General features: G+C 42.9%; 1 protein-coding gene across 3 annotated transcripts in view; it reads left to right on the top strand.

Annotated features, from left to right (window-relative positions):
* The window catches only part of RNF145 (ring finger protein 145), a 60859-nt gene extending 58683 nt beyond the window's left edge, over positions 1–2176 (top strand). For all 3 annotated transcript variants that reach the window (XM_080988249.1, XM_080988248.1, XM_080988250.1), the window contains exon 11: positions 495–2176. In XM_080988249.1, coding sequence (XP_080844375.1) covers positions 495–929 — 435 coding nt within the window. In that variant the 3' untranslated portion in view covers positions 930–2176. The remainder of the gene's footprint in view (positions 1–494) is intronic.
* The last annotated feature ends 23993 nt before the right edge of the window (positions 2177–26169 follow it).

The following is a 26169-nucleotide window of genomic DNA, read 5'->3' as shown; positions in this document are numbered from 1 at the left end:
ATCTTATTTTTTAGGGGGCTGGGCCCCCCAATATTCAGTAGGCTCCACATGTGACGTCAGAACATCCCATCAGACCCCCTCAATTGTCTGGAGAAGCTGGCGCCTCTGCTCGTCTCCCTTTCCTGTTCAAAGGTTGGGAGAGTGACTTATCATGCTAGCCAAAGGGTGATGGGACATGCTGTTTCTGCACAGAATTGTGGCATTCATCCAGCTGTGTCTATGTAATTCTTGCACTGCAAATCCTTAGTAATTAAAATTTAGCCTACTTGCCTAGAATGAAATATTATGCTTTGTGCTCTGCTGTTCTCGTGTGTTACTAATGCATAGATATAAAGCAAGTCTCCTCTGTGTATGAATAAAGGGTGGCAACTGAACATGGGCAGTTGGGTCATTGTGGTTTACCTTTTAGCAGTCCATGCTGAGTTTTAGGGTAGCTTCAGGACTCTGCGTGTTTGCTTGGGCGCTGTGTGATCCTTCTGCCTTCTTTCTTTCAGGACATGAAATCTGCTATCATCACGCCTTGCGGCCATTTCTTTCATGCGGGCTGCCTTAAGAAATGGCTTTATGTGCAAGAAACCTGCCCCCTGTGCCACTGCCAACTTAAAAACCCCACTCAGCCCCCGGGGCTAGGATTGGAGCCCGTGCCACAACCAAATCCCGGAGCAGAACAAAACACTGTTCAGCAACAAGCCACTGAGCCCGCCGGTGTAGAGCACCAGGAAAGGGCAGGAGGCAAACCTAGTGACAATGGACAAGCTGCCAAAGGATCAGGCTCCCTGCAGGACTCTGTCAATGTGAAGGATGACTCTGTCAGTCTGGACACTGCATCTTCCAGTGAGTCTGGCCAGGGGGAAACTGCCGCTGAAAGGCCGGCTGAAGAACGGGAAGAAGTTGCAACGCGAGACCTAGGGAGCTGCATCCAGAATTGAACAGGCGGGCGCTGGTGGAAGAATTAAGCACTCCAGGAGCTCCTGATTTGGCAGACGGAATCTTAAACCCTTTATTTGTCTCGAACAAGTTTTAACTCTCAGAATGCTGGCCAAAATGTATTTATGATATCCTATGCTGATTTTCTGTGAGCTGCTTCGTTTACAGGGCTGCCAGTGGGTTCCACTGGAAACTACCTTAGAAGCTGCCACCATGTTGCAAAAGGGCAGAAACTGGAAATCAAAACTGAGTATTGTTGGAAGGGAAAGTTGGGCGGCGGGAGGTGGGGAACAAATGTGAGGATGTTGGGGTGTGAGTGGAAAGAGAGGAAGAGAGATTAAAATAAAAGACAGTGTTGTTTAAATGGAAAAGGGAGAATAAAATTCAAGGGCAATAGAGGTTTGAGTCCATATCCTTGGCCTTGTCTTTCTACAGTGAGTGGAGCTCAGTCGAGAACAGTGACACAACTCCTGTAGATCTCAGAAGTAACAATAAACAAATCAAGGATTGTGTTGGGACAGGGCAGCACTCAAATAAGTCGAGTGTGGTGCTTTGGGCATGTCGGGGTAGGGCATTTGCATTCATGTAATCTATAGCAACTCTTGAATTTTTATGATGGAGTCTTAAACACTTCAATGTTTTAGAAAACCTTTTTTGTTCATGAACTTTCTGGACAGCATGGGCTGTGTGAAGTCATTAAAGCTCCGGTGAACTTTCTGTCTGGCCTCCACCAGTGAGTGCAAGAGAGAAATGGGAGGAGTTTTATGGTGCTGATTGAAGCCTCTCAGTGCTGTTGAGTTCTGTGTAGTGTATAATTTCTTGCAGATGAATTGAAGCAGTATTAATCTCCTGGCAATATTTGCACCTTTGGGAATGAGTACATCAATTGTATGATCAAACGCCGCAAATGCCACTCCTAAAGCTGTTAATAGGATTTGCACCTTTTTCTTCCCTTTCCCCCTTCTTTGACAAAAATGTATGTGTATTTAAATTTTTACATTCATCATGGCTTTCAGGTAGAACTAGGGATGTGGGAGGGATGGGAGCTGGCAATTTTTTATGTGAATTTTGATATGAAAAGGAACTAGTCACTTATTTATACACTAGGCTTGGCTCAATTTTTTGTTTTTCTCGAGAGTTGTTGTACCTAATGTGAAATGTGACATTACTTTATTTTTTAGTAGTGAATTTGGATGTAGACTGACAGACATAGCTGAATGTCTCAATAAAGTACTTTTGAAGATTTTTACATTTTGATTGTCTTGTTCTTCCATAGGAAAGTTTCCTACATTGCAGGATTTTAGACTAGATTACACTTGGGATCCTTTTAAACTCTACAATTCTAGAATTCCTCACAACCTTGTGAGGCAAGGCTATATTATCCTTATTCTATGGGTTATGAACTGAAGCTAAAGTTGCAATCCTAATAATTTAATCATATATACTAATAATAAACTCATTATATGAGTGCCTATCCTTTTTACAGCAATAATGGCATCATCCATACACAGGAAGGCAATATAAGGCTTGGGAAAACCCTAATGTTTGTAGGAGTTGTAAGACTACAGTAACACACACTAACATATGTTACATCTATATATTTTGGAAAGTGGTTTGTCTGTTTGTTCAATGTAGGTATGGACACCTGTTGAGATAATCATCACCAAACATGACATGAGTATTCACCTTATGGGAGCAGCAGCTTTAGTCAACATTTGGATGCTGGCTGCCATTTTGAATCTAGATGGTAGAGCAAAACGTGACTTTATCCTGACTGCCCATTTTGGGGCTTAAGTTCAGCCGCCTCTCAAGATACTATCACCAGACTCGGCACAAGGCTTCCCAAGGTGGAGCTGACAGACTTTATTGCCCTTTGGGTGTCAAGCACCATTTTGAATCAAGGTAGACCAAAACATCACTTTGGCATGACTTCAGGTTTGTGGCATCGCAAGTCCAAACTCGCAAATTATGCTATCCATTTAACAAACATATTTTTAGGTTTCCAAAAATTCCCAGGCAGCAATGGGCACATCCCACTAAGGTAAAGGTAAAGGTACCCCTGCCCGTACTGGCCAGTCTTGCCAGACTCTAGGGTTGTGCGCTCATCTCTATAGGCCGGGAGCCAGCGCTGTCTGGAGACACTTCCGGGTCACGTGGCCAGCATGACAAGCTGCATCTGGCGAGCCAGCGCAGCACACGGAACACCGTTTACCTTCCCGCTAGTAAGCGGTCCCTATTTATCTACTTGTACCCGGAGGTGCTTTTGAACTGCTAGGTTGGCAGGCGCTGGGACCGAGCGACGGGAGCACACCCCGCCGCGGGGATTCGAACCGCTGACCTTTCGATCGGCAAGTCCTAGGCGCTGAGGCTTTAACCCACAGCGCCACCCGCGTCCCACATCCCACTAGCATAAACATAAAATAAAATCCCTGCAGTGTATAAAAAAACAACAGAAGAGAGCCCCCACCCCCCCAGCAATAAAAAATAAATCTGAGTGAGGTCTGAGCATACTTAGTGGGCACAAAATACTGATTATTGGTGCAGTGGGGTTAGGTAATGCAATGGAGTGGGGAGGAGGCTGGAAACCTGAGGAGCAGCACTGCAATTTTGTTGCAGCTCACACTTGTTACTTCCCATGTAATGTTATGGAATGGAATAAGTGTGGTTACAATTAAGGCTGTGTCTGTATAGCTGATCAGAAATGTGAACCTAAGAAATATGGTTCCTAGGAACCTAAGGAAGATTATTCCTCTCCCGAGCTGCTTCATTTTAAGGACTTGTCTGCTTTCCCTTATCTTCATTTTACAGCTATGCAGGGGTTTGTTTGTTTACAGAAGCAAAACGTCTTTTTAATAAGGAGCTTGTAAAAAAAAATACAGCCACAAAAACGATGCAACTTAACCTACTAACACCCCACTCCCTCTGCTGGTTAGATCTGCTGCTTCAGGCTCGCTGCTAGAGCAGGGCTAGCAGTAGAATATGTTGATACCTGTAATCTGCAGCACAGAGAGCAGCCGACCAAACTGCGGCTGCCGTTAATCGATCACAGCGTTCTGCTTAAAACTGACAACAGGTTGGCCTCCGGAGGGCAGACGAGACCTAAAAGGGAGAAGATGCTCCATCTATATGCTGTGATAAAGGGCATCAAGGAGTTGTGGGAAATATCAGGAAATTGATAGGGTGCAATTTATGTTGAGCTTTGTGTATAGATAACTAGCCAAAACAAAGCTGGAAATGACCACATTTTATAGTTTCAGGAACTCTTCCATCAATATACATTGCACAACTGGGAGAAAACTACTATTCAGCCATGCAGGCTGTGAGAACAGAAGAATGGATAAAGCACAGCAAAGGTTATCCAGTGCCTCTTTGCAAGATCTGTCTTAAAGCAAGAAAATGCAATAATTGAAACGCAGCCTCTGGGTGGTGGTATGATAAGAGATGAGCGAACTCTTCCCAATCCTGGTCTGATCTGGAATTTATCTTGGGAAAACTAAATTTAAAACTATGCATCTGCTGGCCATTTAGATGTTTATTCTGGACTTCCACAATATGGATCCCTAGCTTGGAGGCTACTAACACCATGGCAGGAGCTCCTCACTCCTGTGGGAGCCTTTTCAAAGGCAAACCTACGAGAGGTGGAGGAATACCTTTTCTTTTTGCCTAGGAGAACACGACAGCCCATTCACTGGTATGGGAGATAGTAAAGGTTTGTGCTCACCATATGTGTGGGTTGTTAAACTCTCTTCCTGCCCCTGGTGACCCCCAGTTTCTTGGCAGTGTTCCCAACAGCCTTTCAAATTCTAGCTCCTCTCAAAAATTTGCAAGAGATACACGAGGGAGCCACTGTTCCTTTCTTAAGCCATGCTCTCATTTCCGATTTGTTAGCATGTCTAAATTGTGACATTAGCATGTGACTCCATGAGGTGATCTCCCTTCCCCCAGATATTGAAATCAGGTTTCCTCCTCATGTGGAGGAGATCTATATACATAAATCAGTACATGGAAAAGGCCCTTTCGCATGGCCATGGGATGTAGCTGGTGGGCACATTGGTAGCAAAGGAGCTGTTGGGCAGGATTCCACTCCCTCGCTCAGTAAATGCGGTGGGGGGGTTCATCTGAACACCTTTAAAGAAATTGGACCAAAAAACACCTAGATAGATATTTCTTTGAGCCACTGACTCAGGGCAGTGGATTATAGCTTTGACTCTTGTCAATTGTCAGTTATTAGTCATTCTGCGGTGCCTACAGTGTGCCTTGCTGAGAAACACCCAGGTCTTAATTTTTAAACTTAGGGAGTTAAGTACATAAGAATAGCCTGCTGGATCAGGCCAATGGTCCATCTAGTCCAGCATCCTGTTCTCACAGGGGCCAATCAGATGCCTATGGGAAACCTGCAAGAAAGACTTGAGTGCAACTGCATTCTCCCAACATCTGATTCCCAGCAACTATTCAAAGGCACTTTGCCTCTGATAGTGGAGATAAAAAGTTTTTTTCCGCATCATGTGGCCAGCATGACTAAGCTGCTTCTGGCGAATCCAGAGCAGCACACAGAAACGCCGTTTACCTTCCCACCGAAGTGGTACCTATTTATCTACTTGCACTGTGTGCTTTTGAACTGCTAGGTTAGCAAGAGCTGGAACGGAACAATGGGAGCTCACCCCGTCGTGGGAATTCGAACCGCCAACATTTCAATTGGCGAGCCCAAGCGGCACAGTGGTTTAACCCACAGCGCCACCCACGTCCCAATAGTGGAGATAGAGCACAGCAATTATTGATAGCCTTGTCCGCCATGAGTTTGTGTAATTCACTCTTAAAGGCATTTAAGTTGGTGGCTGTCAATCCAACTTGGGAGAGCAAATTCTATGTGAGGTCCTTTACTTTTTCCTGTCCTGAATCTTCCAACAGTCTTCTCCAGCTGAAACTACAAGTGCTAAATACCACAGATATTTGCAGGGCAGATATGGAAAACAGTGTAAAGGGGAGGCAGGGAGGGGGACAAGGATACTTTCAGGCAATGCCTGATATTTAAAGGAAGCGAAATACGAAGGACATAACTTCCTTTGTAGATTGGAGCGCAATGTTTTCTCTTTTTTTGAGACCTCTTCCTAGTGTTCCTCAGCATTGCCTTCAAAGCTGAGAAAAGAAAACAGAAGGTCTTGGCTGGAATGCAGAGGGATTAAGTTTGTATTTATTTCCCCTGCTCTGAGCTCGTATTGTGCAGTTTGGAAAGGAAATGTCCTTGAAAGATGGGTTCCTCCATAAACTCTTCCAGCTTCTGTTTGTTTTTAGATGGAAATTATTTTCTCAGAGACCCTGCCTGCGAGGAAGTGGGTGTTGATAAGTAAGGCAAAATAAGAAAGCACAGCCTACCACACAGAAGACTTTTAGAAGACATCTGAAGGCAGCCCTGAGAAGTTTTTAATGGCTGATGTTTTATTCTGTTTTTAATATTTTGTTGGGAGTTTCCCAGAGTAGCTGGAGCAACCCAGTCAGATAGGTGGCATATTATTTATTATTATTATTATTATTATTATTATTATTATTATTATTAGTTGTAGTTTCCATCAACATGGGCAGTTCAGCAGACATAGCACCTCAGCTCTGCTTCCCCTTTGTACTTTGGCATGCTGACTGCAGCATCTGGGCATGATTAGGCATGTGACCTTCACCTGTTCCAGGCCTACTCCAAACGACAATTCCCACACCACCTCCTAGAGCTAACGAGCCTCACCTGGCCAGCTTCACCTCAGAGCCTGCTCCCTACACCTCAGAGCCCGCCATCTTTGTGGAGACAGGGGCCTTTCTGGTTCTGCTGATGGGTCCTGCTGCTCTGGTTCCTGTGCATTGACTCCCACCCCCTTGCTATCCTCTGTCACCCTGTGAGTACTTCCTTACCCATCCCCTGCTTGTCCCGGTGTGTCCCAGTCCCAGCTACACCCCTGTCTGAGATCCTCCTCCTCATCTTCTTCTTCCCCATTATCCTGCCAGTTCATGACACATGGCTACTGAGCATGCTCAATCTTTATTGCGTTGGGTTGTGGTGTGTGGTTGTTGGTTTTTAAAAATAGTTGTTATACTTCTGCAAACTTCGGTGTTGCCCCAAAGCAAGTTGCTGCCTACCTCTTGTTTCACAGTGGTTCTGTTTTGATTGTAATCCTAATTAGAGTCCAATCTATTCTAACCGGGTCCTTTAAGCTTGTGGGGAGTCCCTGTTTGTGGTCCCCCAACAAAAACCATGCATTCAGTACTGTGGGCCCAATTTTATGGAACTCCATCTCAAGTAATTGAGCATGTGGGTGACGCAGCTCTCCCGACAGTGTGTCATTAGGAGATATCCAGCGGTGTGAGTGATCAGCAAGACAGTACAGGTGGATTCTGGACTCTCCTAAACTACAATTTGGTTAGGTGATATGGGGATGGCCAGTGAGTTGGCCAATGAGCACTTGCTACTGCTGTGTAGAAGCAGAATGAAAGGCTGGTGTCTGTGGAAGAGATTTATCTTCACCCAAGTTCAGAAGCAGCCTTTACCCTGTAGTTCTGTGGCAAGCACCATAGCTCCGAGGCAGAGCATAGACTATGCATGGAAAAGATCCCAGGTTCAAACTCTGGCATCTTTTGCCTGAAATGCTGGAGAGCTGCTCCCATCCTTGTAAACAATACCAAGTGAGATGAACTCAGCATAAGAGATCTTCCTCTGTTTTCATGAGCTTATTTGAGGTTGCTTTTGGATAGAGGTACACTGGTACCTCGGTTTTTGAACGTAATCCTTCCCAGAAGACCGTTCGAGTTCTGAAACGTTTGAAAACCGAAAACTCAATAGCTGACAGCTAGGCCTCATGATCTTGCACTCAGCAGAAGCCGCCTGGCATGTTTGACTTCTGAGGCATGTTCGAAAACCAAAGCATTTACTTCCAGGTTTACAGCTGGAGTCTGGTCATTGTGAACATACTATGCCAACTGCACTCACTCCTCATCTGTTTCTAGGCCCAATTCAAAGTTTTTGACCTTTTAAAGTCCTTCACAATTTTAGGTCCAGCCGTAGTACTTGCCTGCCCTTCATAAGTAACTGCCAATATATTCAGATTTTCAGTGGAGGGCATCCTTATTGTTAACTGCCTTATACTGTTGCTAGCTGCCTTATACTATTTTTGTTCTTTTGTGGCCTTTCATTTTGTATGTTTTTAAAAGTTTCTCGCAAACTGTCCTGGGAATATGATTGATGTGGCTGTGCAAAAAGGCCTATAATTAATTAAAAGGCCACATGGCAGTTTACATGGAAGACTTTAAAATGTTTGTGCTTTATTTTCTCACACACTTAAAATAACAACAGTGTTATACCAGGACTCTAGATCAGAGGCCTTTAGCCAGGCTATAATTTAATGACTCTCTATGGGTCACTTGTATGCATGCACCCCGATACTTGTGGTCATCCCTCCATAGAAGCCTTGCATGGCCACAATGGAAGAAATGCCACAGGGAAATGAAGATCTAATGTGAAGGATCTTTCTTTTTCTTCACTACGGTTTTAAAGTTTTACAGTATTGTATGTTAAGATTAGGGACACGGGTGGCGCTGTGGGTTAAACCACAGAGCCTAGGGCTTGCCGATCAGAAGGTTGGCGGTTTGAATCCCCGCGACAGGGTGAGCTCCTGTTGCTTGGTCCCTGCTCCTGCCAACCTAGCAGTTCAAAAGCATGTCAAAGTGCAAGAAGATAAATAGATACCACTCCGGCGGGAAGGTAAACAGCATTTCCGAGCGCTGCTCTGGTTCTCCAGAAGCGGCTTAGTCATGCTGGCCACATGACCCGGAAGCTGTACACCGGCTCCCTCGGCCAGTAAAGCGAGAGGAGTGCCGCAACCCCAGAGTCAGCCACAACTGCACCTAATGGTCAGGGGTCCCTTTACCTTTACCTTTACCTATGTTAAGATTATCCTTTTAAAATATATTTAAGAATAAACCATTTTCCTCTTTGCACAAAATACAAAACAAATAGGATCTATCCAATAAACAACAATATGCAACATAAGTCAGGTTGGTTTGTAGCCAATGCTAGCCATACTCAGAGTAGACCCACTGAAAAACACAGACACCCATTAATTTCAGTAGGTCTACTCTGAGTATAATCTAGTTGGCTTTAACTGTTTTGTTCTTATATTGGTTCTGAGAGAAAGGAACTATGACACTTCCGTAGCTGGAAAAAAAGTACAATTTAGGAAAGAAAAGCATTAGGATGGACTTTGTTCTCCTGTTGCCCTCAGGATTCTTTGGAAAAATCCCAGAGCCTTTCTCCACCCATTTCTTTGTTTTGGAATGCAGCATGGGACTGTAGACCACCTCCTAAATTTCCATCTTTCACAAGTTGACCATTATAACTTTCTGAAACTTAGCTCTGATTAAGAGCCAGCCTAAAAGCTGCTCTGTTTGCAGTCATAGTCATCCTTTAGGATTCCTGCAAACCAAGTAGATTATAACTATTCCTATGCTTAGATACGTAGGAAAGAGAGGGAGACTCTTACTCACAGCCAGCTACTAGGTATGTCTACGAGTGTAGATGCATTAGCAATAGGTTAGTTATCAGGAAATTTACAGGCTGGTCCTTTGAAGGAGCCCACTGATTTAAAGTTCCATGTTTGTCTATAATTGTCTTACATGTGTTTTTTTTAAACTGCATTAATAGCACTGAATGAGAGATGGTATTTAAAAATGCTACCACTAGTTGCCACTGGATGGCACCATGGTTATGGAAACCAACTAGCTCTTTCAAATTTCTTCATGAGAAATGAAGACACTTAATAAATGATATGTTTATTGTATCAAAAAATGTTTTAGTTAGCAGTGTTGCGGCTTTGAAAAATGTTTACTGTAATTGCATGAAAAAACTGTACTTGCAGATTTGTTTGCTTCCTTTCCTTTTAATGCTCCGTTTTCTGTGTTCCTTACAGAGAAGATTCAAAGTCAAATGAATTACAAGGCAGAAAAGAATCACTCTTTCATAAGGTCCATGCTGTAAATTGTGAGTATTTCATAAATTAGCCTTTGCTGAAATTAATTAGGAACCCCTTTTACTCCTTGTGTTCACTGAATTTGTCACTTTCTGCATTCTATGGACTTCTAATATGCCATCTTCAAATTTAAAAATAAAAGCTGTGTGCTATACTACTAGAAACGTAATTCCACACTTTCCCTAAGTCAACACACCACATAAAGTATAAGAACATATGGATTGTCTGAAACTCATTCATTAGGATAGTGTGGAACAGTGGTCCCCAAACTCTTTTTTTCCACCATGGGCCACATTAAAATTGCGGAGTGTCTTGGCAGATATTTTTTTCTGCCTTTTGTAGCAAGTGCAATGCACTATTCAGGATGCTGTTTGATTTTTAATCACATTTTATTGTGGCTTTTATTTCTTATATATTGCATTTTATTATATTACCATTTGAATTGCAATACGAGAAATAAAAGAAGCAATAAAAAAATCAATATTAATATTTCATGCCATGGGTGTCCCATTTCCTGTCTTCAAGCACAAATCCACAGACATGACATGGACCACCTTAATGAAGTTCATGGACTGGTGGTAGTCTGTGGACCACCATTTGGGAACCCCTGGTGTAGATTGTCAAAGGGTTTTCTTTTAACTCAATCCTTGGTTCAGAAATCTATACTGCCTCCTTCAGGTATTCAGCAACAATGTACAGTATACAGCGGTACCTCGGGTTAAGCACTTAATTCGTTCCGGAGGTCCATACTTAACCTGAAACTGTTCTTAACCTGAAGCACCACTTTAGCTAATGGGGCCTCCTGCTGCTGCCGTGCCGCCAGAGCACGATTTCTGTTCTCATCCTGAAGCAAAGTTCTTAACCTGAAGCACTATTTCTGGGTCAGCGGAGTCTGTAACCTGAAGCGTATGTAACCTGAAGCGTATGTAACCCGAGATACCACTGTAATAATCATGTGTGGGGAGGAGGCAGCTGGGATTATCCTGCTAGCTCCACCCACTAGGCTAGTTCCACCCAGCGGCGTAGCGTGGGTTATCAGCACCCGGGGCAAGGCAAGTAATTTGCGCCCCCTAACCCGGGACAAGGCAAATAATTTGCGCCCCCTAACCCGGGGCAAGGCAAGTACAGTAATTTACTCTCCCAAGCAGCAGCAGCAGCAGCGAGGCTTCTCTTTCCCCCGCGCTCTCCTGGAGCTGCCTCTTTTCTTTCCTTTTTTCCCTTTCTCCAAGGCTTTTCGCTTTCTCTCCTTAATTGATTCCTCCTCCACACCGCAGCGTTTCCTAGCTGCTTCCCCCCCCCCTTCCCCTCTCTCTCCTCCTCGCTCTGCTTGCCTTGCCCTGCACCGGCAGCAGCAGGCGCAGCCAGACCCCCGCCAGCCAGCCCGCCCGCCCGCCCACCCGGCTTCCTCTCCTTTTTTTGCCCGCGGCAGAAGGCTTCGCTCTCCCCCTTCCGCGACCTCCTCGCCAAGCCGAGCGAGCGCGGGCTCCCTAACCCGTGGATTTTAGTAGGGGCAGAGAGCTGCTAGTGCGAGCGCGCCCCCCGCCCATGTTGCGCCCGGTGCGGCCGGCCCCCCTGGCACCCCCCACGCTACGCCACTGGTTCCACCTCCCTGAGTGGAGGGTGACTATGGAAAGCATTGAGTGTTCTGAATGTTTCCTGTGTGTTTTAGATTTTTTTCCCAGTGTTCTAAAATGTGGTTGCAAAGTAGAGGAGGCTCCCCTCTTTGTGCAGTTTCCCTCCAACTCATGGTGGGTGATAAAAATAAATCTCTCATAAGCAATAAGAAATGCTAGTTTTAAGCAGTTATTAAGAATGGTGTTTAAGAGAGCTAAAGGGGAAAGGCAGAAATATATGTGACAGACAATTAAGAAGCATTATAAATCTATCTACTCTATACAGCTACTCACAGACATAGGCCTCTGGTCTCCTCATGAGTAACTGAACATCCTGGATGGTCAGTTGGAGGGTGAGGGACAAAGGAAGATTGGCAACACTCCATTTTCAAGATCTCTTGACCCAGAAACAACGCATGTAAGGGGGAAATCTGGAACCCCACGGGCTATTTGAAACATTTGTATATTTTCACAGACCTCTAACAAAGATTTCTGGATTCCCCCCCCCCCCTTAAAAATAAAATACCACAAGCCGAGGTGATGCAGATTCTGCAGAAGCTACTGTGTTCTATCCTGCAGATATCATTTATGAAACAGAATGTATTCAGAGCCATACAGGGTTTTAATACATTCCAGCTACCTAGATGCTAATGCTAATTTCAGAATATTTTTGAATAAGCAGCATACTCATTATGTTCTGCTAATGGCTCATGTTTTCAAATATTGCCGGTAAATTATGAATTAATTCACAGTGTAAAAGAGATCTGCTTTGAATCGAGTCTCTTCTATTTCAAAGTCTTTTTCTCTTGTGAAAGTCAGAGGATACAGTTCTCAATGGCAAAGTAATTATATGTCCACAAGCCAATTTCTAACTTAGGTATTTCCTACAGATAAAGATTTATGAGAATAAAATTATATGACTAAGGTCAGAATTTCTGAGCAGCAATGTTACCCAAAGGGATTCTTAGGAGAGCTCAAGTTTTTATCCAGTTCCCCCAGGACATTAATCAACAAGCCATCCAGCTTCAATTATGGGTTCAGAGGGTGGACTCCAGCCCCCCTCTTCATCACTCTGAATTTTTAAAGCTTTGTGCAAAAATGCCACTAACATTGTCTACTTTTAGTTTGTTTTCCAGTGATGAGATGATCATTTATGCATAAATAATTTGCTGGCCCAACTTGACTCACAGTTGTTGGGGTTTCTTTTTGAAAAGAGTGCTATAAATTCAGTGAGCTGGTTTTTATTATCATTGTTTACTTCAAGCATTTTTATCCTGCTTCTCAGCCAAGAAAAGGCTCTTAGAATAGTTTACAAGTATCAAAATGCATGACACGAAAAGAAAGCAGGAGGGTGGAGCAGGTCAGGGAAGGGAGAAAACCCAGCTACTTTTTCTTAACTACAGAGTTATTGAAGTCAGGGCCGGCCCATGCATGAGGTAAAATGAGGCAGTTGCTTCAGGCAGCAGATCCAAGGAGCATGTCACCACCACCTCCTCCTCCTCCATGCCTGCCTGTCATGCCCGCCTCCTCCATGTCCATTGGAGCTACCTCGGCTGTTTAGCACTTGTGGAAAGGAAATTGCAACATGTTGTGCAGGCCAGAGGTCCTTGACTGTTTATTCTTCAGTAAGTCCTGTTGAGTTTATTGGGATTTACTCCTGGATAAGTGTGCATAGGGTTGTTGCGTAAGCATACAGCATTCCAGATGCTGCTGCTGGACTACATCTCCCTTCATCCTTTACCCTTGGCCAAGCTGGCTGAAGCTGATAGGAGTTGGAGTCCAACCACATGTGGATGGCCAGATGCTCTCCGGTAGCATGTAGGAAACCTATATAAAAATGGGGCCACTCTCTGACTTGCCGATAATGGACCAGAATGAAAGATGATACTCCACACTTTGCCATGACAGCATTGTTGGAACCAAGATTTTTGTGTTTTAACTTTTTGGATTTAAAGTCTTCCTCTCCTCTGCACCCACCCCTGAGAGGATAATATGAAGGAGTAACATGGAAAAATATGACTCCTGGCTCTGATGATGTAATGGTTCTTTGTGGTGACATTTTTAAGAGGCCTTGGGGAACAATGACAATAGCAGCCTAAGCATGTGAGATGTTCTTTGTAGTAAAAAGGAAACAAATAAATGTCCCCATTAAACTCTGTGAGGTCAAGAGCATTCTCCTGACCATTTGATTCATACTTTCACTGACACTTTTTTCCTGACTTATCTTTTGGAAGGAACATAAAACAGAGGTACTGCTCTCAACCTTTTGTACACAGAACATGACAAAGAATTTCCAATCTTCCAAAAAAGAGACATTTTTCTCACTGCTTGAGTATGAAAAACTGCCATTGTGAAGAGACTTTTAAAAGGTTTGCTAAGGCCTTGCCTGCCAGAATTCTCTTTTTAGGTGAACTTACTTTTCTGTTAAACTCCACCCCACCTTTTGTTTAAACAAACAAACACCCATATTCTGGTTATTTTGATGGGCAATTTTGAAATCAGAAAGTGCCCAACTGTCACTTCTGACCCATCTCAGAAAAGAGATCACAAAGGTGATATCTACACTGCCCCCACCCCAAGAAGGACAACCTATCCCTTCAGGATGGTTAAAGCATATGGGGCTTAGAAAAAAAGGCTCTTGAAGGAGACATGATAAAGGCTTATAAAATTAATGACGTCTGGGGAAAATGAATAGAAGTTTTCTTTCACACACAGACATCGTTCTAGAAACTGGACCCAAAAATGAAGATTGACTGGCAGTCATTTCAGAACAGGCAAAAAGTAAGTACATAATCAACTTATTTTTGCAGGAAATTAAGAAGTTGCCTTGTATCTGACTATTGGTTCACTTAGCTCAGTGCAGAGATGGGGGGGTGCAACTTAATTGAGAAGTGAAATCACAGAATTATGGAGCTGGAAGGGAACACAAGGGTCATTTAGTCCAACCCCCTGCAATGCAGGAATCTTTTTGAAATGAAAGCAAGGAAGGAGTCATTCAAGTGTTTTAAGTATTGATTGACTGATTGATTGATTGATTGATTGATTGACTGATGGATGTATTTGAATTTTTCATGAGTTTGATCGTCACTGTTCATCATTTTTACTAGTTGCAATGAAAATGTTTACATAAACTGTGATGATTTGTAATTTTCTGATGTAGTAAGGTTTGATTGACGTAGTTTTGCCTATGTAGCAAATTGGCATTCATGGTTATTAATTAATTCACCATTATTAAATGGTGCATACTAAACTTTATAGCACATTCCTGTTGCTATTCTGTGCTTTCTGTTGATAGCAACTGGGAGGAGGTGCAGGAGGAAGGCCCAAGTCTCTTTTGCCTTGGGCCACCTCTCAGTGTTGACTGGCTCAGAGTGAACTGTATGCTATGCAATGACCGGCCATGGTGACTTGCCTGAGGCTGAATGTTTGGATTTGGGGGTCTGAGTTTTGACTCAAAACCTCGATTGCACTGCAACCAAAGCCTTAGCTAAATACCTAAGAAAAATGAATATCCGGTGCTAACTTGATTCTTAGACTTGCAGAGAGCTCTGCACAATAAAGGGAATATTGAAAAAGAGTTATATGCACAACTGGACACTAGATGTCAACATAGTTCCATAAAAACAGGAGAGAAGAGCCCAAGTCGGCTTTTCAGTTTGAGTGTTGTTTAGATGCTATATTTTCAGGAATGGGTCACATTTGCCCAGGATCTGGGAAATAAAAAACAACAACTAAACATTTGTTTTAAGATGCATACTCTTAATTTTTTTCAATGTATTCCCAGGCAGGGCATTTTGTGGTAGGAAAATATCTAATGAGAGAGGTCTGATTAGAACCAAGGTTAAATACACTCAGACTCACCAACTGGAAGAATCTGAATTATTTAGAACAGCAAGCCACTGAACCATAGTGTCCACTCTCTTTAGCTACCCGTGTCTTAACAAAGGCTGTGAGCCTTGCCTCTTAAGGGGCAGGACACAACAAGATCTGTTGGATAAAAAACGCAACTGTGTATTCAGGCTACTTTTGCACACTCCTGCTAGCATGTTAATGTTTTAAATATTCAGTGTATAAGATGAGGGATCTTTTTAATGGCAACATTGTCTTGCTTTATGAGTTATTAAAACAACAAGAAACTTGTGCTTCTATCTCCTGTCCCAAAAGAAAGCTTTTTGGAGAGACGGCTTTCAGAAACACTACTACTGATTTTGATGTATGCTGTTGCTTTGATTGTTTGCATTGTTTGCAATAGATAAGGTTTTAAAAGTATGTGAGCTTGGAAAAGGATATAAATTATAAAATAATATAAATAATACTTCAACCCTGACTGCCCCACCCCCAGCAAGAGAACTCTCATCTCAGGTGATGTGTTTGAGAAACAATTCATTTCCAAATTACACGTGCTAGGTCTTTTTTTCCTTGTTGCAAAGTCTGGGAGAATATTGTCCTTTTTTCCCTTTTTAATTGCCACCTATATTTTCAGCAAAGCTAATCCCATTAACAGAAGTTTTCATAACAAGGCTGTGTATAACTACAGGGTCACCTCCTGATGTTTTCTCCCTAGTATGATGCAAAATACCTGCTGAGGCGTTTTGTTGTTGTTTGTTCACTTTGAAATCAGGCCCTCCCTCATTTTCACCTGAAGATCCACTGGATATAGATATGATTATAGGTGGTTATAACAAAGAAGGGACTGGTGGCACATGGCCAGAAACTAAGTCAAAAAATGACCATAACCTAATAAGTAATCTTGTGTTCTCTTGACTTTGACCTCCTGAATGTGACTTGCATCTCTGCCTTTTCTGATCTGTAAAACTAATTAGAAATGATGGCGAATCCAGTTAAAGTTAAGCAGGTAAAAGTCCTGCTACTTTGGGTACGGACTGTTGTTCCAGAGCTTTCTCACCTTTAGATGTGGACTTTTTCAGTCTTGGCTATTTCAAACTTTCCAAATGTGAGGAAAACCCCACAGTTAAAAGGGGAAAGGTCTGGTGCAACATTGGGATGGGGAGGTTTTCACGTGGACTCCCCTACATTAAGGGGCAGATGGGCTGGTGTAAATCCACATTTTTCTCTTGTGTGGACAAGTCCATAGAGCCAAACTAGATGTGATGATAAACAGGTTACTGTATTTAACAAGTGTGTGTTGTTGTTTTTAAAAAAGTTACTATGATAGGGCCTGAGTAGGATAATGGCACAATAGGGAGGAAGACTTTCACCCTTTTCCACTGCCACCACAATCCAATAGCTCCCTCACCACAATGCTATTATTTGCATTGGAACAAAAGCTCCCGTAAGTTCTAATGAGGCTTCACCCTCACCTGAATGCAAATAGCAGATAATGGGGAGGATATTTTGGTGGGCATTGCAACCGGAGGCATACCTAAAGTCCCTTACACTCTTGGCAAGAAGCTGTAGTGGTCCCCCTTCCCCTCGAAAAAAGCTACTTTACCACAATAGTCATATTAGAAATTACTACGTTTTGTGTGACCCAAGTACTCGAAGCACCTGGAGTAAGGGTGAGGTGAGGAGGAAGGGCGAAAATAATTGCATGTCTTTTTGCCACAGTGTGAGAGGGACAGGAAGCTTCTCCTGCAATGGATCTCATTGCAACTGTGGTGGCACGTCAGCTCACACATATATGCCATACATGCCATAGCCTGATAGGCGAATTTTGCACCCCCTCTGGGTTTGCGGCTCCAGTGGGGGCCGGTTTCGCCAACCCCAAGGTATGCCTCTGATTGTAACAGTGGGGCCAAGAGTTACACTTCCCCCTTCCCAGCTGCCACAGTTCTGATTGTGCTTATTCCCCCTTCTCTACGGTCGCTATTTATCCTGGCTAACATGTAAAATATGACAATGCATGACGTCACATCTCATTTTGCCCTTCAGCATGCACTACTTAATCTCTCCTGTTGACTTTGTTAGGGCTTTAAAGAGCTACATTTGATAGTGCCCAATAGGAACATCCCACTAGTTTCCCTTAGAACCTTGTTTCTCTACATGGGAAGTGATGCAAAACGTACACATGGTCAGGCATGGAGAATGTGGGGTGACATTCAACTTAGTTTTACAGAGAGCTGATGTTTTGAAATGAATAGACCTAACTGAGCTGCATTCATTAATTCCAATGGGTCTACTCTGAGTTGGGTTAATACCCATTTTTGCCATGGGTACATGTGCTAAGAAGCTTGGAAGCTGGAGAAGGTGCATACAGCTGACTTGGAACAAGCGTTCCCATTAATGGGCAGTGGCTATATATAGGAACATAGGAAGCTGTCTTAACAGCAAGTCAAGCCATTGGGCCATCCAGCTCAGTATTATCTACATTGACTCTTTAGGTTTGATGCAGAAAGAGATCTAACCATGATTGCTTCTACCAAGAGCTCACCATGGTGCCCACTTATCAAAATGGAGCATGCCCGAGCCAGATACCTGACAAAGCTCCCGCTTGCCGTACTAAGAATCACTTTTACAGAACTACGATTCCAATCGATGCCCTTGGCGGTGTTGGATGGACAGTACGGCAAAGTCCATTATGAAGAGAGACTCTGTCTGTGTGGACAACCCTGCGTCGAGGACCTGTGCCATTATTTATTGCAGTGCCCGTTATATATAGACCCAAGAGACTGATTTATAAAGCCCCTGTTTATGAATGGAACACATTTGAATAGGGTAGAAAGGGTGAAATGGCTGCTGAGCGACACTGACGACTTTGTTACTTATAAAGTAGCACTCTATGCACTGGCAGCTAAGAAGAACAGGAGGAAGGAACTAGATAAAATAGTGGTCAACTGCAAAGGGGATTTGGATATTTAATTTGGCACATCTTACCTGAGAATCTTCTGCTACTCTATTCTATTTAATGCAACAAATAATTTTAGTAGCCGTGACCGTGGTTTTATTGTATGTGTGGTGCCCGATGATTTTTATGGTTACTGTTTTTTTGTTGTTGTTCTCCTTCTGAATGATGCCATGGCCTATGGCAATAAAAAGTTTAATTGGAAATTGGAATTAGTTAGCAAAGAATCTACACTGACTGCTAGTGGCTCTCTGGGGTTCCAGGCAGGGGACATTCCCAGCCCAACCAGGGACTGAACTTGAGTCTCTGCATGTGAAGCATGTGCTCTACACCTGAGCCACAGCCTTTCACCAGCCTAATACAGTACAGATTGATGAGAGGACTGGGAGAAACCCTGGATCTGACGGGGGGGGGACCCCACACAGTATCTCAGATTACATATCCACATGGCAGGCTTAAAGTGGTCTGTCATTTCCTCTTCCCAGCAAGCCCTGGGAATGTTAGTTCTTGAGGGAAGAATGGGGCAGAGATATGATCGCTCACAGGATATTATTTCCCTGGAATTTCAGGTCTGACACTTTCTTTTAAGCAACATTTGAGGAAACAACCTAACATAAACTTCTCCGCCCCCCTCAATCTAGCATTGGTAAATGTACCAATTTTATGAATGAAAATAATGATATAGGTCTGGGAAGGTGTGACTATCTAACCTTGATTTTAAAGCTACCCTCACATTCTTCTAACGTTCTTCTTTTGTACAACCTAACATTAACTTGGGTCAGGTGATGCCAAATCTTCACTTATATGGCAAGCAGTTTCCTGCACAACTTCTTCAGAAGCGGCTGGTGCTTGGGTGCCACAGATTCTTTCTCACAGAGCACTGAAACTATTCTCAAAGAATCCACCAGAGTTCAGTAGGGGGTCTTAGGCAAAATTCTCAATGAGGTTTTAAAGTTCACTCTTAGTTATATTCAAGGTCGATTTTGGGGGGAAAGCAGTGCATCTTAAGAGCATTGTTGTGGCTACTTTTTATACATTCTTATTGTGTTTAAAAGGAATTAGATAAATTCATAAAGGATAAAAACAGTTGATGGCTACTACTCATGATGACTTTGAATAGCAGTTGTTAGGGACCAAAAGTGGGAGAGGACTATTAGCTATGTCCTGCTTCTGGGTTTCCTGAAGGCATCTAGCTGTGCAGTGATGGATCAGGATGCTGGATCACCATTGGTGATTCTTCTGTTCCAGTGGTGTAGTGGAGGGAGACTTCTGGGGAGCACATCTCTGAGACTTTTTTGAGTTGGCAGCTACTGGAGCACCAGGGTACTTGATGGATCCTTCTTGCTTTGGCAACTGAATAAGATGATAATGAGGCTTTCAAGTTTAGCATAGATTAGCATAGAGGAAGACAGGGGGGGGGGGAGAGAAATCAAGTGGATTTTGGATGCTTTTCTTTCTTTTCTTTGATGAGGTTCCTACTTCATGTTTGCTGTTCAAAATGGGATAACACTTATCTGCAAGATTGTTTGCATTTCTGATTAAAAGCTAAAGGTTGCATTTTAGCAGGCTGAAGATGTTTTGCTGAAGCTCAATGTGTTTTGCAGATCATATCAATGATGCCTGAAGCGAGCACAGCTGAGTTCAGTGGAGTTTGGTCCAGGGTAACTATGCATAGGATTGCACTCATGCTGACCCTAATGAATTGGGTATTTAGATATGGGCTGCTGCTCTTTGGTGTGGGTGGGTGCATGCAGACAAGCATATGTGCATGTTTGTAGCCCTGCTCAAGTGTTTTTTGCTGCTGTGTACATCAGCAAAATAGCTTAGTTGGTTAGAGTGTGGTTGCAGGTTCAATCCCCGCATGGGACAGCTGCATATTCCTGCATTGCAGGGGGTTGGACTAAATGATCCTCAGGGTCCCTTCTAACTCTACAATTCTATGGGAGCATGGAGCTAGGACATGTGAACACATCATTAATATCTCTAAGGAAGGATTTCAGGTGGCTGGGAAACCATTGTACATACCATTATATGTGTGAATCCCCCTTCCTACTGGTGTTCAGCACAGCTTGCTTCCTGGTGCAAGTGCAATAGCAATAGCAATAGCAATAGCAATAGCAATAGCAGGGATCATTCCATTTATAACTAAAGGGATTAATGATGTTCCCAGTGTTAGTCAACTAACTAAGGGGTCATTGTCCTATTGTGCTGCGTATGTAATAAAGGGGAACCACACTAGGGTGAAGGCATCCTCCGTAGCTTGTCCCTGTGCTAGTTTGTTGGTTAACTTTTCTAGTAGGGCTGTTTCCCATAGGTTTTGGTACCTGCATATTTCCCTGCATATCTCTTTGCAAAAAACCTTTAAAAAACTATTTTTTAAAAAACTAACTAAGAGGTGTGTGCTTAGCAGCCAGTCAAGGTGGCATGATCTTCTCTGAGGTAACATGTGCTCTGATTGGCTAGGTGGTTTTGAGGGAGTTTTCTTCTGTATGTTTGGTTGTATGTCTTCTTACCATGTAATAGGCCTGAAGCAAGAAAGGCAAAACCCCTCTATTACTTTCTCCTCAAAGTATACACTGCCTTGGTTCATTTCCTCAGTAACGTTTTATCAGGATTTCTTTTCTTCCTGAACTCCGTCTATGTAATTTAAGTGACTGCCAACACTCCCGACCAGATGCTCACTGGAGCAAATAACACACAAATAAGGCTTTTGTAAAAATTCATGAACACGGTTGTCTGGATTTTTGGACCCTCCTTACGGGGGTGAGAGCTATGGGCGCTGTCAGGATGAGCTCCAGCACTTCGAACTGTACCACTACACCTCTGATTCTATTGCAACACAAACTATGCAAAAGATGGCAGGTCCCTTTGAGTTGTGTGATTTGATTGACTATTGGTTTATCTTATTTGACTTACAACACAATCCTAACCGTCTATGCAAATGAAAGTCCTATTGAATTCAGTGGGGCTTTCTCTCAGGTAAGTGAGCCTGGGATTGTGGTCACAGGATGCGGGTTTAGGATTATGCACAATTCTGCATGGAGTATTTTTTTAAAATTATTTAACAAAAATTATACGCCGCTTTGTTGTAATAAAACCTTTAAGTGGTTTACAAAAAATAAGATATTAAAATGGTCAATAAAAGACTTTTAAAAACCAGATATTTTAAAAAATCAGAAGATAATTAAAACTAACAATTCTGATATGGGCCTGAGGAATCTTCATCTCTACCAGTCTGCAGGATAAATAATCTAACTAAATGGTTTAAAAGTGCCAGCTTCCAGCTCTTCCTGGTGCATGAACAAATCCAGTTGGGAATGATGTTTTTATAGTTCAGAGGGGTTTTTTGTTGTTGTTCCCCAGGAACAGCCACAAAATGAAGCTTGCAATCCACAACCAGCCCTCTTGGGAGTGAGGTTGTCAAAGGGGCAGCATTGCCCCATTTCCTTTAAAACACAAGCTGATAAAGTTCCATGCACATACCAGCCATTGGGGAAAGTTGCAGTGGCACTGGCAATGATGGTGAATGTTTCATTAAAAATAAAAGGCAACGTATGAAATGGCTCACTTTGTTTCTTATAGGTGATTTTAAAATAAAAAATCACTATACAGCCCGAGTTTGACTTAGCATTCCTAAGAGTCCAGCTCATGTCCTTTAAGTTAGAACCTTTTAATACTTTAAACAGTAACCTTGGAGGGGATTTATATAAATTAAATAATATTCATAATGCAAAACCAGAAACAGTAAGCATGAGAGTATAGGGCGTTGTTTTTTTAAACTCACTTACTTACTGAAACAAGTTTAAATTGTAGTGTAAATGCACTAATCCCAAAGGATCCACTTCAGACTTCAATAATGCTGAATATGGAAGCTTTAACTCAAATATTTCTGGCTGGGTAAGAAAGAGGCGTGCTGATTTCACTGAAGTTTCCCCCCCAAATTTGAACCATGTCTAATTAGAAGCATATCTTCTACCATTAAGAATGCCTACTGTGCAATCTGGTACTCCTTTACCTGGGAGTGCATCCCACAATGAACTCAGGGAGACTTTCGTCAAATTAGGAATGCAGGTTTGCACTTCAAGAGCAGCCTTTGGTGAAGCATGAGTAAGTGAGCAGTCTAGCAGGTCCCAAGGGCCAGTGGAAGTAGGGAGAGCAGGCACAGGAAGCTCCCTAATACAGACTTAGGCCAACGATCCATTTGGCTTAGTGTTGTCTACACTGACTGGCAGTAACGCTCCGGGGTTTTAGACAGGGAGTCTTTCTTAGCCCTCCCTGGAGATGCTGGGGATCAAACTTGGGACCTTCATGCAAAGCAAATAAATACTCTGCCACTGAGCTCTACCACCATGCCTGGGGGGGGGGGGTGGAATAATCTATTGCAAATTCTTTTACAAAGTGACCTGTTCCGCTCAGGAGTAAGGTGCAGATTGAGATTTAGGGGTCCACTGCAATTTGCACTTCTCCAAATTCAGTATCAAATACAGTGGTATCAAAAGATGCATCTAATGTCACATCCACACAATACCTTTAAAGGGCTCTTATACCACTTTGATAGCCATGGCTTCCCCTCCAAGAATCCTGGGAACTGAAAACTGTAGCTCTGTCAGAGGTTTCCTGACAACAGGGCAGACTTTGGTAATGTGGTACCCTGAGTGAGGCCAAAATTTGGCTCCCACAAATGGATCTTCTCACTTATGGATCTTCTCAATTTTGTGCTGCCTCAGCTCAGCGTTCTGTGCTGGGGAACCACCCACACTGCCCTAAATCTGGCACTGCTGACAACTCTCAGCATGCTTAACGAACTACATCTCTCAGGGTTCTTTGGGCAAAACCATGCCTGTTAAAGTAAATTAAGGGTGCTTTAAATGTGTGGGGTGGATGAGACCAAAATATGCTGTTGGAGAGAAAATGCATTCCCTTGAATGCCTCCAAACTGTCCCCCTCCCCAAAAAAAGGTTTGGGGAGGATCAGGAAATCCCCCAGAAGAGCATGTGGGGGGCAGGGGGCGGAATTATTCCGCTTGTTAATGCTGGAACCGATCACCTTTGCATAATGCTGAATTCCTCCCATATTGTGAAAGAAAATGATATTTAAATACTATTTTGAGAGAAAAGACATATTAAAACTTTTGAAAGTTTTTTTTAAAAAAACAAACCTGGAATGAAATAATGGGTAAAACATGTGAAAGTGACACGGACCAGAAGGATGGCTTCATAGGTTCGCCCATCCCTAGCTAAGAAAGATGGGAGGGCAAAAGGAGACACCAGAAGACAATATGTTGCCCTGAAGCCAAGTGAATCCTAAATCATAGAGGTGGTGGTGGGGTGTGTGCAAAAATAGCAACTTGGATGGGGAAACTGCACCACCCGGTTGGATTGGGAAGGGACCATCATTTGGCTTGCCAAAATATTAGGGCCAAATCTGAGTATCATTTCACGGGGAGGAATTTGTTTCCAAATCCCATCAGGTATATGAGGTCATCAGGTAGAAGCCCCTTACTCGGTTTCCCATCCCTTTGAGGTACAGGAGGCTTATTTTGGAGCACAGGGTGGGTGGGGGGAATGAATCTTAGGATCAGTGGGGAAACAGCACTATTTGCAGTGAGCCTGTTTCTTTCTCCAGGATTTATGTTCTTTGTGAACTCTGTGAAACGGAGTGAGGGAGCAATATCTCTGTTCTCTGTAAATGAGAGGAAGGAGCATTTTTTAAACCTTAGCTTGGGTCTGTAAGGCATAAACCCTATGCATGTTATATTAGATTCTCAGCCGACAACCACCCTGAACATTGGTGTGAGACCTTTGGAATCTTTAGCACAAAGATGAATCCTATGTTCTGCCTTCAGTGCCAATGTCCTGTGCACATTCCTCTGGGGGGAGGGACTTCAGAGACCAGTTCCCATGTGTCCTCTCTCATCCGCTGCAAAAGTGGTCAGGAAAACTGACTGCTGTCCCCACTTTCATGCAGTCCATCTCATTCCACTCCCACTTTCCTCATTCAAAACAGAGTCAAACGTTTGCGAGACTAACAGGACAGAGTTCTTCATGTTGTGTCGTGCTCCCTTTGCTGTAGCAATAGGATACGCCAAAGTTCCTCACAAATGCGTTATCCATGCTTAAGAGGACTCTGATGAGCTCCATCTCCATCCTGTAGCAGGTGAACATAGTAGGAACCTGACATTATATAAACTGCCACTCATCTAGGTCAGACAGGCAGATTCTTGGTGGACCTTCCCATCTTGCAAAAACCAAGGTAAAACACCTATTGTTAATAGCTGCAAATGAACAAATGTAGGAATTCCCCCCCCTTCCTTTCAGTCAGTTCTCATTTTACTGGTGCCACTGGCAAAACTCACTTTTTCCAAGAAGCCTTTGGCATAACTCCTGACTCCTTATTCAACTCAGCCAAGGTGCACCTCACTTAACTGGACACATACATGTTCTTCCTCTCTCACTTTCAACTCCATCCTCCTCTCACGCCTCTTCTGCCTCCCATCATGTCGGATTTTAAATTGCAACCTCCTCAGGGCAGAGATTCCTGTCTTTTTGTTTGCTGCTCTGGACAGTTGCATACACTTTAGGATCGGACAACAATATTCATTTCTTTGTAACATTTGTATACTGCTTCATTGTCAAAACCTCTGAACTGAACAGAAAATATACAATATAAAATTCCTATTCCCCTTTGCACATGGTGTGGTAAAGGAGCTGTCCTTGTCAGCAGTGAACTCCCTGGTTCTAGAGACTCAACCAAAGCCATGTTTAATGACTTTTCAGCACCAGGCAAATTCCTGTTTTTATTTTCCAGTGCTTTGCAAGGTACACTACTGAGAGGTATTTCACTTTATGAAACTTATTTATATATATATTTATTTATATGAGCTTCTTAGCTTCTGCATCTTGCTGTGGTTTGAAGGTGTATTTTCTCTCCACGTGGTCATTTCTGTGACTGAAATTGTACAATTTGATTTGATTGTATTCTGATATGGTATGGTATGGTATGGGTTTTTATTTGATTGCTGCATTACAATAAGTTGTTGTTGTGGGTGGTGGTGGTGGCAATGTGATTTTAATTGGTTGTAATTGTTCATTGCCCTGAAAACTAAGGTGGTAAGGAACTTGATAAATATGACTAAAAATAAATAGGTTTGCCTAGGAATGCAACCTTACTTGAGGAGAAAAATTCAAACTGGCATTTCCTGGTTATTATATGACTAGGGAAAGGGCTTGCCAGAATTTTTTGTCTGGATACTTTGCAAGCTCTTCCGTACTAGATGGGAGCTGATTGTCAAAATTATGTCTGATAATAAAAATTTATAGGCATTATCTAAAAAATGCTCAGTAAGTGTTGTTTGCTTTAAAACCACAATTAAATATCTCTTCTCCTCCTGACATGACATGATCATACCCCCCTGAGGATATTGTGCATTCACTCCTTCCATATTTGGGGAGGGGTGAGATAAATATGCAATGTTCCTTCCTTAACTATGTGAGGAGGAAGGTTACTGCTCTTGCCTGGTGTGACTCATGTGTAATGCCTCCAGTCTATGAGTTTTTCCTCAACCCTGTTGCTGATTGATCCCCATATACAATACAGAATACATATGCCTGTCATCAGGCCTGGCAGGTTTGCCTGTGGATGTGATATTTGGTTCGTGCTCCTATAAAATTGAGGTGACCAGAAGATTGGGCTGGACGACTTTAAATTCATTCCTGCTCTGTAATTGCAATCCGTAATTTAAAAATGGGTTACATGTATCCAAAGTGCCCGCTCCATACACGTTATACACAAGAGCCTTTAAAAGTTAATGCAAGAACTCCCC

Source organism: Podarcis pityusensis (assembly GCF_964106645.2).
Source record: "Podarcis pityusensis genome assembly, chromosome: 2".
NCBI classification, from domain to species: Eukaryota; Metazoa; Chordata; class Lepidosauria; order Squamata; family Lacertidae; genus Podarcis; species Podarcis pityusensis.
Note: the sequence above shows the minus strand (reverse complement) of the source record. Positions and strands in the feature narration are given on the sequence as shown.